The sequence below is a fragment of the Gallinula chloropus genome, assembly GCF_964237585.1.
Source record: "Gallinula chloropus genome assembly, chromosome: 1".
Lineage (NCBI taxonomy): Eukaryota > Metazoa > Chordata > Aves > Gruiformes > Rallidae > Gallinula > Gallinula chloropus.
Window position 1 is genome coordinate 151,477,958 of NC_140085.1, and position 15,307 is coordinate 151,493,264.

The following is a 15,307-nucleotide window of genomic DNA, read 5'->3' on the forward strand; positions in this document are numbered from 1 at the left end:
CAGGCAAAGCTATTCAGGATAGATCTCAGTATGTGAGAGTGTATATCAGAAGCACAGAAGTTGCATTAGCCCAGTGGTTAGGATAGAAGCCAGAATACCATGCTCCTGCTGCTGTGCTGCTGTTAACACTCGCAGTAGCTCATTCAAGAGCCATGCTTCATTACTACTATATCGTCTGTATTTGTCTGCAAATTATATTTTAAATTCACCAAGTATCATATCTTTTGGAGAGCTCTAAGCTTCTGTCCATACAGTTAAATTGAACACAGCAAACTTGAAGTTATTTAAAGTTGTATGTATGAGGAAACACAGCCTGCGAGAGTATTGTTGAAAGACAGTGTAGAAAAATCAGAGTCTTGAACATATGCTTTGAGAAAAGTCTCAGCAGCTCAGCGTTGTCCCTGAACTACGTATAACTATGAATGGTCTCACCAAGTGCTACTCTGCGCTGGCCAAACCTCCCCAGACACATCCCAGGTAGGCAGTAGAGAAAGTCAGTGCTACACTACACATGGACATCTTTCACCCTTTTCTTTTATTTCACAGCATGGGCATGGCCTGACACATGTGCTGGCAACCAAAACCACGCCTGGGATTCTCGCTCCCTCAAAGAGACAGAAGGACTGACAGAGAAGAGTTGCACGGCTGACTTGCTGAAACAAGGAGACATGATGTGGCCCATTTAATCATCCTGCAAAAAGTAGAAGCGAACCCCTGCCATTATGGAACCTATACTATGAGAAATTGCGTATCAGCCATCTCCAGTCCTCTGATGCTACATTACGGAAACAAGAACTGTGTTGGAAGGGAAAGAGCACGCTTGGGAAATCATTAAGCTGGTAGCAGGATATGTTTCTGGCTCCAGTAGCTTTGCAGCACACTACAAATTGAAGCAATACAATCTTAACCTATCGTGGCAGGGCTGGCCCAGACACACGCTTCCATCAGAATCAATCATTACTTGGCTGCCATTCCCACAGGGTAAAGCAGGATAGATGAACCTGAAGGATGATTTCCATCTTTTATGGTGCTTGCAACTTATTTCTTACTAAAACTAACCCTACCATCAATTAATTTGAAAAGAGGCCATTACTAATCTTGAATCACTTTTTAGTGTGCAGTGGTTTTCACTAAGGTTTTCATAACTATCACTCGGGTGTTTTTTAACATTCATTGATTAATAAAAAAGAGAAAAACCTTACTGAAGGTCATCTATCTGATTAATTAACACATTTATCTCTAATGATGAGCAACATCACTTACTCAGATGATACAAATGAATTCAGCCCTTTTCAGGTACTCCAAGTCACCCACTTTAATAAGGCTAAATACAGTTCATCTCGGTCAGCATCTCCAGCAACGGGAAGAGCTACTATGAAAAGTCGAGCTTCTGATCCACAAGAATCAAAAGCAGCACCAACTTAATGGAGCCAAAGTAGCTCGTAAAGGAAACTGTCACAGCAATATGGTTTTCTACAAACTGAAAGGATGTATTCATTAATCTCTGTGTGAAACAAAAGGCAAAAATAGAGGTCCATTTTCGTGCAATGTTGCCTGTGCTCCCAGGGACAAGGAAATTTGCATTTCCTTTAAGATATCACTTGATCTACTGAGCAGTGATGAAGTCAGCAAGCCAACTCTGTACTGAAAGCATCACCAGTGAAACGCTTCTTCCAGCTACGCATTCTTTGGAACTACACAGCTCTCTCTCTAAACCCACCCTGTCCTGAACACAGCTATTGCTAAAGACAAAACAACATGTCAAAGTCCAGAGCTAAAACACAGAACAAAAGCACACTGGAGAACTTAGGTGGCCACAGTCTTTCTTATACCACAAAAAGAAATTAGTGTCTGAAACCTTCTATTTTCTAAAAAAAATGTTTGTAACACACACAGGTGAATATGCATTCTGCTTCTTTTCAAATCACATTAGATACTTCTATTTCAGTGCTGGTTTAAAAATAAATATTAAAAAAAAAGTCATGTCTTGCTTTTCAAGAAGTGAAACCTGAGAACAGCAAAGCATGAAAAGCAAGGCAGGAAATCTGTAGAGTGAGTTTGTCAGGCTGGATTTTCCCTCCCTATCTACTTCTTTTTTTGTAATCTAGGGAAACTGACAGAAACCTTTACCTTTCAGGAATTATGTCAACTTACCTGAAAGACTATTTCTGTCTCCTTTTCCAAATAAAAATAAGATGCAGTAATTTTACTTCTTTATTTATAAATACATAATCTTTTACTACTATGCAGTGGGTGTGAATGATTATAATTTTTTTTGGCAGAAGATCAGGCTTTGAGTTCTGTTAGGTATTAATTTATTTTAGCAACTTAAACACCGGACTATAGTTCATTGTGTATTTGATCATAAGACTTTTTACTAGTTCTCACTGCCTTATCTTATCCAGTCATAAAGAACAACGACTTCACCTGTTTTATACCTTCTACACTTGTTTGATTGGATTAAAGCAAGGAAAAGTACCTAACCAGACCACAAAGCCAGTTGTGACAGGAAAAACTCTCATTTAAACCCAAAATTGAATCACGCTTCATCAGGAACAAGAATCAGAAAAGACACATAAAACCTCTAAACATATCTATACTGGCTTTGAGTAGAACCACACAAAGAGCTCTAATCCTGTTTTCAAAACTTTGTGGCAAAGATCCAGTTTATGAGAAAGACTGAATCAAGCCTGTAGATGAAAATTATGGCCAGTGTTTCTGTTATTTAGGTATATTGGACTTTCAGCCATAAGAATAAACTTTATGTGACAGAAGTCGGAGCATTTGCAGGGTCTAGCCATAAAAGAACTTTATCATGAACAAAGAGCTGTCACAACCTTCATTGAAGTTCACTCAAAATGCAAGGAACACTACCTTGAGCTTGCCCTCTGTAATAAAAATGCACGGATGTACTCTGCATACTGTTTCTTTAGTAAATTGTTCTGGATCTCCACCCTCAACATCTGTCTGTTAAGGAGTTTAAACAACATGAACCTGTCGATGGAGGCAGTGTAGTGTGACTTGGATTTCTGTTTACAAACCAGATATATTTAGCCCAGTTTGCCTCAATGAGTTATAAAGTCACGTCTCAGCAGAATCAGGTACCCCACGTGTTTACATTTTTCATTCATGTTTAAACAACGCAAGACATTAAATACTGCTGCAAATGATCTTGCAAATAGATACAAAGAAACACTGAGTGGGATTTAAACCAGCCAAAGACGACCTGCCTGATTCCTTTCTCATTTATGGTGGTGTAAATCTGGGACAATTTCACTCAGAAGTGATGCTTAGCAAGGGCCTAGAAAAGGCACCATCTACCATGCAAATCAAAACGGCACCAATAACTGCACCTTACAAACAGATAACACTTTTACTGCTGTACTAGGGCTTCTCAATCTTGACTGTAAATTACAGAACTTTTTGGCCACCTTGGATCGGGTAAGAGTAATTTTTTTCAATTCCTAAATATTTGGGGAATAGCAGGGCAGGTAAGTAATTTGTTTAGATTTGTTAATGGACTTGGCTACCCCTGGGTTTTCTTATTTAATGCCTGTGGATAGAGTGTGATAGAACCACAGCATTAGTATAGAAATTTCTTAATCAAGTTGAAGTTTTCCTCAATTTTTGGGGGGGTGTGGTGTGTGTTTATTTACCCACTAACAAACACTTTCTGGGGATTAAAAGACTCCCAATTACCCTGAAAGAAGGCAAACTCCAAGCTACCTTACCTCTAATTAGAATAAACACCAGCATGATTCCTAGCACCTCTAGAAAAAGCTCAAAGCTGTAATAAATTACTTCTTATTTCAGTAGTAAAGCGCATGCTTGTGTTTTGTTTACCCTGAGCAGATGAGTTTATCACTAATTTAAGGGACACCTTAAAACATCCGACACAGTATTAGAAACAAACGCAAAAAATGAATCCTTTTGCTGCTTTTATTTCGCAGTAAAGCCAACCAGAGCTGTCACGGTTTGTTACTCTCAGGCGTTGAAGGGAGATGGGACTTCCTGGGAAATGCAGGAGGTATCAGTGGCGTCGTTACGTATTTCTTGTCTTTCTCTGCCCCCTGGTGGCTGCACAGAACAGGCCTCTCCCTCCGTGCCACACACGGCTCCTCTCCCGCGATGGATTCACCGGCTACTAAACACCCGCTTCCTCCTCTCAGGCGCTCCGTAACCTCCCCACTCTCCCCCGCCTCTTGCACATACTTGAAGGCCACCGATGCCTAACTCGGTGTAGGGCACAGAGGGATCCCTGAACTGCTGCTCCGTGGCTGATATAAAAACAAACCGATTAAAGGGCACTTACCTGCAGTTAACGTTTTTTTCTTCTCACAAAACTGTAGCTCAAAATATTTTATAAAACAGCTGGAGAAATCATTCAAGGGTGTCTTGGCATGTCCAAAGGCCTCCAAGATACAGTTTACCTGCAAGGCAATGGGAAGGGAACAATAAGAGGGGAAATAAACGGGAAGATACTTCCACAAACATCAGTGAGCTTGGTCTGTAATCAGTAACTGGGGAGGAAATGCTGCTTTTCAGCCTTGGTTTAAAAAAAAAAAATTCCTTTAGTCTTTTTCTAAATAGAAATCAAAGAAATATAGCTCAAAATAAAAAAATAAAAAAAAAAAAAAAAAAGAAAAGTGCTGTCAGAATAGTGGAAGTTGTAAAGGGAAGAGGAAAGAGAGTGGCTCACACTCGAGCTGCACCCATGCAGGTAGTTTGGGTACCAGTGACTGGAGTCATATGCCCAGAGCTGGCATGCTTAGCAAAAAGATTACAATCGTAGAAGGCAGCTAAGCTTGTAAAGTTAGAGTCAGTCAATACTAATAACCAACCAAATGAATTTACAAAGTTTATATGATGCCAGAAATGGCATAAATTATTGATTTCAAACAGTATTACTTCAGCATTACCCTAGTGAAAAAGTGAGGGGGAAAAAATAAGATTCTGATTTTTTTATGGCATCTCTCACCAATGCATTTCCATGTTACATCTTTGTGGTCACAGTGCTTATTTTTAAAAGATTAAAAATACTAATTTTATTTTAAAAGTATTAAATATGCCATCTTTATTCCATATTTTCTCTGTATTTTCCTTTTCCTTGACTGACCTGAATGGCGACAGGACTAAGCTCACATCAATGTGGTGAGAGAAAACCTAAAAATGTAGGACAGTTTTGTTTCTGTATGTTTTGGTGACTTTGGAAAGCAGCGTTTCAGAGATTAGGGAACATTTGTGTGGTAAGGTACTATCTCCTTAATGTGTACTAATTGCCTTCAGCGAGTAAATAAATATATCTGCATGGCTGTGGTGGTGCTTCACTGGACAGAAGTGCTGAAGCATCTGAAGTAACTGTATGTAAGACAAAAACCAGAGTTGCAAGAAACCTGCAAAGACAGAACAAAGTTATGTGCCCCAGTATTTGTATACTAAATGCACTTATGAAATAAGCTTGTGTTCTGAGTATTTAACTCCTATAGCAGAACCACTGTGGAGTGACACCGATAGCATGTGGGTCCAATGGCAAAGACAGAAGCTCTTAAAATCAGACCCTTCAGAATTATTAATTAAACTAGCTACTTGTGCAGTAGGTGGCAGCAGAAAACAAGTCAGCCTGGAGCTGGTTCCACTCCAGCAGTGTTTCTAAGGATGTATTTGCTCATTAGGCTAATTCAGCACTCCGTTTAGCCTGTGCAGCTTTATTAACTTTAATGATGCTATGCCTATCTGCAGTAGGAATGGATTCAGGCTATCGTGTTCATTAAAACAACTTAAAAGGTAACAGAACCAGAATCTCTGCTTGATTCCCCGTAGGGGGATCTGATACATCTACTATCACCATCCGAAGTCAGGCATCCCATCTAAGCCATAAAGTCACAAAAGGATCTTCCTATAACCAAATGGCAACTCATTTTCCTTAATAGGTGATGACTCTCTTCTGCCCACGCTGACCCACTCATTGACACACCTGGCTACACTGATACTATTAAACTGGATGCTCTACCCTGTGTGGCAAGTGAATGCTCCTGGGCACATGCTGTCCTCTGCACTTTGGCCAGGGGACCTGCTGGGGATTTAAGCTGTGTCCAGGAGGAGGGTAATATGTTAGGTATTGCTCTTCAGTTTACTACATCGATGTAGAATGGGTTAAAGGATAACTAATTTTTTGGCAGAGAAAATTAGGTCAGGTCTGCCCCATCCCGCACTGATTCCTCTTCTTAACTGAAGACAAGATCTTACTTCATTTGCATTGGATCATGATGGCTGTCCCCAGGACTTTTCCTGTGGTCAGGAAACAATTTGCTGCAGAGACAAGACTACTTCCCACACTTCCTGATTCCCACTGCTGTCACATTTGTATCCAAAACACACGGTTTTCAGTTGCTTATTCACAGTTACTTATTTAGTTAGTTCTACTTATTACTTAATCTGAAAAGTCTTCTCTTTAGGAAAGAGAAGGACTTGGAGGATCTGATCTGAATTTTGCTGTTCTACTAACATCTATGACCTAATGTGTTCAAAACACTAAGTAAATCTGGATAGGTAGTAAAAAAATACACAGTGGAAATAGTTATCACTTGTAGATCTGGCTCCTGGGCTTAAAATATAAATAAAAGTATACTGTCCCTGTAAAATGGTACTATTGCAACACCAGATTTAAAAAATAACAAAGCTATTCTTTACATTGTGATGTGAAACTTGGATGAAATGTGCCATTTTAGGAACATCATGGCAATGAATTGGGAAACACTGTGAAAACACTTTAACACAGCAACTATGTGACTTCATGAAACTACAGCTCATTCAGCTGTAGTATTTGCAGCATCATCAGGTTTTTTAATGTCTTCAAGGAACACAAATGCAACATTTCTAAAACCACCCAAAGTCCACAGGACTTTTATTACCTTATCAGCTGGGATGTACAAAACATGACCCGGTGTGTCTGTAGCCTTTTCCACATCACAACAATCCTGATTTGTAGGTTGCCTGTTAGTATCAGCTGTACTTTTGACACTATTTTATCATCTCTCTGAACTGAATCACATGTGATACAGGAAGAAAGCAGCAATTTTTGAATGTTGCTTGTGATGCCATTAAAAAAATAAATTGAATTGGCAATCTCAGATTCAGCATAATTTAGGATGTCAGCATGAACTTTTATAGCAGTGTTACAGCTGTAACAATGAAATATGAGTTGCAATGTTCAGAAAGCTGTACATTGAAAATAAACTAGCAAGGAGACAAATTAATCTGATACGTGAAGCATGTTCTCAGGAGTTCACAATACGCACTGGGCAGAATATGGTTCTGCTAGAGGAATTAAATATTCAGAACTCTTGTTTATTTCATAAATACATTTAGTATACAAATACTGAGGCACATAACTTTGTTCTGTCCTTGCAGGTTTCTTGCAACTCTCTGGTTTCTGTCTTGCATACAGTTACTTCAGATGCCTCAGCACTTCTGTCCAGAGAAGCACCACCACAGCCATGCAGATACATTTATTTACTTGCTGAAGGTAATTAGTACACATTGAGGAGACAATACCTTACCACACAAATGTTCCCTATTTACTGAAACACTGCTTTCCAAAGTCACCAAAACATACAGAAAACAAACTGGCCTCCATTTTTAGGTTTTCTCTCACCACATTGATGTGAGCTTAATCCTGTTGCCATTCAGGTCTGTTGAGGGAAAGAAGACTCCTTTGATTTCAGTGGTAAAAACAAACCCTTTATGAACATCTGCATAGAAAAGAAGATACTCTTCTCCTTACATCTGAAATGTCTTTGCCTATCCAAGAGGTGAGAGCTCTGCTTTGTACTACTCAGTGATCAGAATGCTTACTTACATGCTTTATCCTTGTATCAAAGGCGTTTCTGCTGGAACTGGCTCTACAAGCAAGGTGCTTCACTATCTGCTTGCAGGCTTCAGTCTTCCCAGAACCACTTTCCCCACTGCAAGATGACAGGCAAGAGAGAGAGGGGGAGAATCGTTATTTTCACATTTGATATGTTATTTATATTCCTGCTAGCTCTGTTTGAATGGATTTAACATATCCCAGTCAAACTTTCATTTCAAATAACAGAAGGTTTATGGATGGCGAATACAGAACAATGCAGGAGATGGTCTGGATGACTCTCTGTGTTCATGAGGGCTGTCAGAGCTGTCAGGCTATATTGTCTTTGTCAATATAGCCTTGTCAAGCCAATCAAACCTAAAGCTTCCAAGCTATTTTGAAGGTATTTGTACAGAAAACATTTTATTCCCTCCTTTATCTTCTGTCCAGCAAAGGAGCCTGCTTGTGTTCTCCTGGCAGATGTGGAAATGCTACTGCAGTAATGATGGAAGACAGGAGGAAAGAGTGAAAGGAAATAGGAAGGAAACAGAAAGGAAAAGAAAAAGAGAATTGGTGTTACAACCTGCCCAGTTTCTGCAGTGCAATACACTCTGACTTCAGTGATGCTCTTTCACTTTATTTCTTCTTCATGGTATGGAATAAATATTCCAAAGAATTAGAATCTCCAAGGGGGAAAATGGGCAAAGAAAACAAAGTAAAAGGTAAAATAAACAGTGAAGGTAGGAAGAAAAAGAAAAAAGGAAGGAAGAAAACTCAGTGGTGCACTTCAAGCATAGACAAGGAAGAAAAAAAAACCCAAAACAATAAAAGAGATGGAAAAAATAAAGTTAGTGAAAACTGATTAAGAAATTAATGTGAGAATCTCTTCCTTGAGTTAGAATAAGTTATTTTCTTTATAGACAACTGAACCAAATAAAATGTAATTTGATGCTCCTCCTTCATTTATCTGTTTATTAGAATTAAAAGGCTGTTTCTACAACAGCTGGTTAGATTTCTCACAATGCTGGCAATGCTGGCTGGTCAGGTTGATGTCTGTATAATTTAGTTTCTGAAAATGAAAGGGCAGAAAAATATAATATCTGTCTGGTCATTGGTTTATCTATTCAAATGTCACTTGAAAGGAGAAATGAATTAAAGGAAGATGCAAAAGAGGAAAGGACAAAAAGGTCTTCAGACTCAGACAGGGATGGGATCTTTGCATTTAATCTCCTTCAATTCTTATGGGACACACACGCAGTTCTGGTGAATACAGAATCATAGAATGTGTAAGGTTGGAAGGGACCTTTAGAGGTCAGCTAGTCCACCCCCCCTGCAGTAAGCAGGGACATCTTCACTAGATCAGGTCATTCAGAGCCCCATCAAGCCTGACCTTGAATATCTCCAGGGATGGGGCCTCCACCACCTCTCTGGACAACCTGTCCCAGTGATCTACCACCCTCAGATTGAAGAACGTTTTCCTAATATCCAATCTAAATCTCCCCCTTTCTAGTTTAAAACCATTACCCCTTGTCCTATTGCTACATGCCCTTTTAAACTGGTCACGAGTATCGTTTGTTTGCCTGGTAAAACGTAGTCTTAGGTGATCAGATAGATGTTTCATGTGTGACGTGTCGAACTGCTTTTATCTATGTCTCCCATGTTTCTGTAATGAGCTGGACTCTGACACTGGCCCTCAAATTCATGTTGGCACCCGTAGGAATTTGCTGGTGCCAAAGGTTTGCAACTTGGATACATGCTATGCAAAGCTGTCAAATAATAGGTCAGAAAGCCGTGTTGAAATGAAGTCTTATCATGAAAGAAATCATGTGAAGTCAAGAAGGTCACTGTCACAGATAGTAATCTCTAAAGAACTGACAAGCTGCTCCGTAAGTGACCCCTTGCTCAGATTTTCAGCTTCTGACTTTCTGAAAGAGTTTCAAAAGTCAGTTGATACTTGACATCACCCTCTAAAATCTGCATCTCTGTCCTCTTATTGATGACTTCACTCTCCAAATGCTAACTGTACCACACTGCCTTTGTTTTAAGAAGGAGCATTTGCCTTGTAATAGCAGCATCCAAATTCCATGTTCCTTTGCCTGTTATCACTAACTGGAAAAGAAAAAAAGAGACAGGACATTAGTCCTGTAATACTCCCCTAGAGAAATTCCATATTCTTGCAAATCACAGATCTTACGCCTGTATTTTGCAGAAAGTTAGTGAGTTTACAGGCCCACATAAATCTGCCTTGCACCACTCTTCTGTCCATGGGCACCTGTGTCTCATGATGATGAAATAATTTTGTCCCTCCACAACACAATCCAAAATCACAGCTGCAACCTGCTATCACTATACCATGGGTTACTATCATGATTAGTAACAGTGGCTTTTTGGTTATTTCAGCTGTTAAGGAGCTTCTTTGAAGTTAAAACATCTCTAACAAAGTTAAGGATGATGCCACTGAGCAGACATGTAGCAGTTCCTCCTATGTGTCTGAAAATCAGATCTGAAGTAACCCAAGGTTTTTAGCAACTCATAGCTTGCCCAAGATGCATTGCCCTTTATATCCAGCAGATAAATATTTGTATCCTTGAGAGCACTGAACCAGATTTTATATTTAATGAATTTTTGTAGTGTTTTATTATTTTGCCTGCTTAGACCCAATTTCATCTGCCAAAAATAGTATCTTTAAGAGAAGGCTTCTCCAGGGTTAGCAGGGTGGGGTTATTTTTCAAAAAACAGGCATGCAAATTATAATTAAAAATTGAAAATGCCATCTTAAACAAAGGAACTGGAGTCTTCAGCATGAGTTTCCCCACTTAGCAATTAATTTGTTTCACTTTTTAAACCAAGCCATATTTCGTTTTTCACTGCAAGTTAACTGTGGCCTCAGCAGCACAGGACCATGCAGGCATGCACAAAATAAACAGTTTCTCATCCTTGAATATTTGTTCCCAAGACTGCTATTTCCTGAACACTGCAGTGACACAGCTGCAAAGATCTGACACTCTAGGCTCAACTGTTAAAAACTGTTAAACTGACACTTCATCCAGCAGTGTCACAGGAGCTTGTTGGCTAAAGCGGTTGCTAGAGCACAATTCAGCGGTCAGAATTCACTAGAACATGGTTGCTGGCAGAGAGACACGATGTGCACTTAGCCGGTCTGTGCATTTCAAAGGGCAATATATATATACTCACAGTGAAACATAAACTGAAGTACTGAGAAAGAAATATCGTGCTCCACAAAGTTTCAGTTGTTGATATCATTGTTAGAACACTTAAGGAAAAAAATAGCTTAGCAATGAAGAAGCAGTTTGGCACCTTGACCCAGACTTTGTTTATTCCATTTCCTTTGAGGTGGAATAAAGTTTTTTGTAATGTCCCCATTGCCCACAATATCATCACTTTAACAGTTGAACTCTGCTTAGACAACAACTCTTCTCTGTTTTAAACAATTGTTTCAACACTATATTTTTCAAGAAGTAATTTACAGTATTAATGTTGGTTTCATTTACAGTATAAACACTGTAACTTTGGCTGGACTGCCTTGTCAAGGTGGAGGGTAAGTTGGGCTGCAGCAGCAAAGCATTCTTCTGCAGCAAAACTTACTTAGAAGACACTATGAAGCAGGCAAAGCAAGGGAGGTTTATTTCACAGATAAAAAAGGTTAAATTAGGAAATCAGTAGAGACAGCATACTACAAAGGAAAGGAAAATGCACAGAGGGTTTGCAAACCTATGCACAACATGGGCTTTAGGCAAGTTCTGCTAAGCTTCCTCATTTTATGCCTCCTTTGGCTTTCTGGCTTATCTACATAACTGCCTGATGGAAAGCCTGGTTCCTACTATTTATTTATTCAAATGTTGTTAATGCAACCTTAATTATAGCTCTAGTGTGAGACGATGGTTATTGTTCCATAACTGAGGTCTCTAGATTTGAAAGAAATATGTGCAAGTGTATCAGAAAATAGAAAATAATGTATTTGGTAACATCAGTAGTGGTATCTGTAACTGAAACCCTGCATGCTAGGTGTAAATTATATTTCTGAAGTAAACTAAACTGGAAAGCATGCTTCTAAGCATTCTTTTATTATAAATGGGATGTCCAAATCTATAACTGTACTGCAGTAGCCCATTGTGCTTACAAATGCAATTATAATACATTGAATTTAATGTAAAAAATAAAGATTAACTTAAACAGAATGCATGTACTGATGCTAAACTGAGAAAATCAAAAGCTTTCAAGGCACTCCACTTTAAAAGGCAAGGATTTATCTTCATTCCAGATTATTTGGCTTAAGAATGTGATTTATATCACAACAAAACCATTGGATATTGACATTCCTGGTTGCTAACATATATATAATTATATCATTTTATTTGATGTTTTCATTCTGTGTTTTTGATTCACCAAGTTAGCCATCAGCATCCCCATAAACCATCGTCTTGATTGACTGAGGATCCTCAGCTTTTAACAAGCCTATAAACTATACTTAGTCTTCGTAGACAGCTCCTCACTTATCTTGTCAGTGCATAATGTGTTTTCATATTCTGTACAGCAGGAGCAAAATGCAGTCAGAAGTAAGTTAATTATGAAAAGCACACCTATTGGCTCTTTGAAAGCACAACATAATGTGTATTTTGTTTTGTAACTTTCAGATAAATTTTATACGAAGTCAGCTCTTGGTAGATCTGCAACTGCAAACCCTTTTCCTGCGATCACAGGAGCACTTGCTGCTACATTCATTCCCAAAGGAAAGGGTGGAGTTTCTGCTTCCATATATTTAATTTCTAACATCATCACAATAACTTGTGTGGAATCAGGAGACCCCAACCATACTGGATTCAATACAGAAAGGGTCTAAGCCTGAAGGGCTTCTACTCTAAATATATCACCAGAGACAAGCAGCTAAAGAAAGAAAACCAGTAAAAAAACAAACAAGCAAACAAAAATACCTGATGGACGTTATCTAAGAGTGAGACATCAGGAGAATACCCATGATCTACATCATATACAATAAGCACAGCTGATGGATGAATTATCTAATTTATAAAGATTCTGCTCTCAGCAATGTGAGTTAGCAATGCTTTAGGAAAGCTTGGTGAAAGGGACTTTCGTACAGACATGTAAAATTCCTGGATCCCAGGGAGGCTTGAGCATGAAATAACAGTCCATAGCATAAGATAGTTAAGTTCCAACTCAGACAACTTCAAGTGTCTTCAGCTGTTGTTGTTATCATCTCTTGGGAAAATGTGGGAGGCAAAAATTACTAGACTAAGAAAAACAGTATCATTAAGGGTTACGCTGTGTGCAGAATTCCTTAGCAACAGTATGCGTCCAATAAAAGATTAATTCATGAATCATTAGTAATGGCCACTAACCTCATGGGAAGTACCTTTTTGTAATTGCTCTTTGATAGAAAAAAATGAACTGAAAAACATTCCTAATAAAAAATAAACGTTATCTCCACAAAAGAAATTAGCTACAAAGCTCGATGAAGATGATGGGATTAATGTGGATACAGGCACATTTTCTGATAGTCTTCCCAGTCCTTTTGAAGAGATTGCAGGTAGTTTGATGTACAGACAATAAAAGACTTCTATAAAGAAACTATCTTTTTAAAAAAAAAAAAAATCAAACAAACTCAAACTATACAGAAAAAAATTCAGGTGACAATTATACATACTACCATCACTTGGCTCTTCTGTGTCAGTTAGTAGTTAAGCTAGCTATATTTTGACAATTGTACACAAAAAATAAAATACAGGTATGGTGTTGACTCACTCTATTCCACATCCTATCACAACATGCACATGAAAACAGTAGCTTCTTTGCATGGTAAAATCTTTACAATAAAAATAAAGCACAAGTATGTTAATAAATTACACTACAAATTACTTCTATTTTAAAGTATTATTATAAGTAAAAGCAAAGTAGACCTAAAAATAAATGTAGAATTAAGAGGTTTTTTCTATAATTGCATCATAATTCACTTGCTAATGATGACAACAGAAGGCAAAAGTGTACTATCAGTGCACGATTCCAAGAGTGCTTGCATGCCAAAAAGGCATATATTGAGGATACCAAGGGAATTTCATCTTGAGATTAGTGCATACCCACAGGGATAATCTACTTTCACTGGATTTGCTACTAATAAAACCATCCAAAACTAGAGCTCCTCTGACTCGGCACGATTATTTTCCCATGTGGCATACCAATGTAAGAGCTCTCACTTGGGCAGCATCTCAGGCCAACCATTCCACTATTATATCAGGAAAAAAAAAATACAAGGATTCTAGGAACTATTTAGCCCAAGCCAAAACCAATACCAAAACCAGTGTGCCTTGCCAGTCCTGCTCTCATAACTCATTTCACTTCTAGGGGAATTTGGCTTTGGAACAGATTCAAGTTCGTCAACCTGACCACCACCCTCCCAGCTGTAATTTTGACCTGAGAGTATTTTTCCTGCCAAGCTCACCAAGCCACTACCTGAGTGTTTGTGTTGGCACAAAGGATAGTGTGAAAATGAGGAAACAAGCAGCCAAAGGTAGAAGGAAGAAGCACTCCTTGCCAGATTATTACAGTGTAAAGTTCTCATGGATCTGAGTCCTTTTCACTTGTTCATCCACTGTCTCCTTCCTGCTGAGCACTTACATTAAATGACCTTTCTAGCTACGGAGAGCTTCTCTGAGCTCTCCCGTCTTTACTTGGCCTGTAAGTCCATAATTCCATGTGTACCTTTGCCATTCTAAGATTTATTACTAGGCACATCCATCACATTATACATGCACGCACAGAATTATATCCACACAGCCTTATACCAGAAGGTATTTTAAAATTGCAGGCCTCAGGGCAAATGTACAGAATTTCTTACTCAGGAATGAAGAGTATGCTTGAGGTTGGAGAAAACAAAGTAAAACACAAAAGCCTGGGAGTATTTCAGAACTGTAGAACCGCAGTTATTTGGTTCTGATAGGAAATGAATCTGAGATCTTGAAAACATCTCTACAAACCCTTCTTCAAGAGAAAACCAAAGAAAAACTGTCTGGATGCTATAATATGCCCTCAGGGCCAGAACATAAGCCCTCCTCTGTGCAGTTTATTAGCATAGATGCAACCAGTGAATCACCCATCACAGTAGTTGAAGAACCTTCTCTTGCTGATGTTGGTTTACAGCTGAAACATTGTGACAACACACTTGAGTTCACAAACACACATACACACAATCCGGTGACAGAAAGGGGGTAGACCAGTAATTTGAGTTACATCAAGAAAAATTTTCAGATTAGTATTATTAGTTGTTGTCGACAGAAAGCCAATGGAAATTCCCTAGCTCACATTTATTTTCCAGACATTCATTATTTAGATTTTACCGATTAATTAATATAATAAGAATATCCCATTTTTAATACCTCTTTATGAGCTTTTAAAAGATCTGAATTCCCTTCCATTTTCTGATGTGGT

General features: G+C 38.6%; 1 protein-coding gene across 1 annotated transcript in view; it reads right to left on the minus strand.

Moving 5' to 3' along the window:
- The window catches only part of MYO16 (myosin XVI), a gene marked incomplete at both ends in the record, with an annotated part of 300,019 nt that overhangs the window by 156,659 nt on the left and 128,053 nt on the right, over positions 1-15,307 (minus strand). The window contains 2 exon segments of the mRNA XM_084276764.1: positions 4,313-4,430; positions 7,859-7,964. Coding sequence (XP_084132890.1) covers positions 4,313-4,430; positions 7,859-7,964 — 224 coding nt within the window.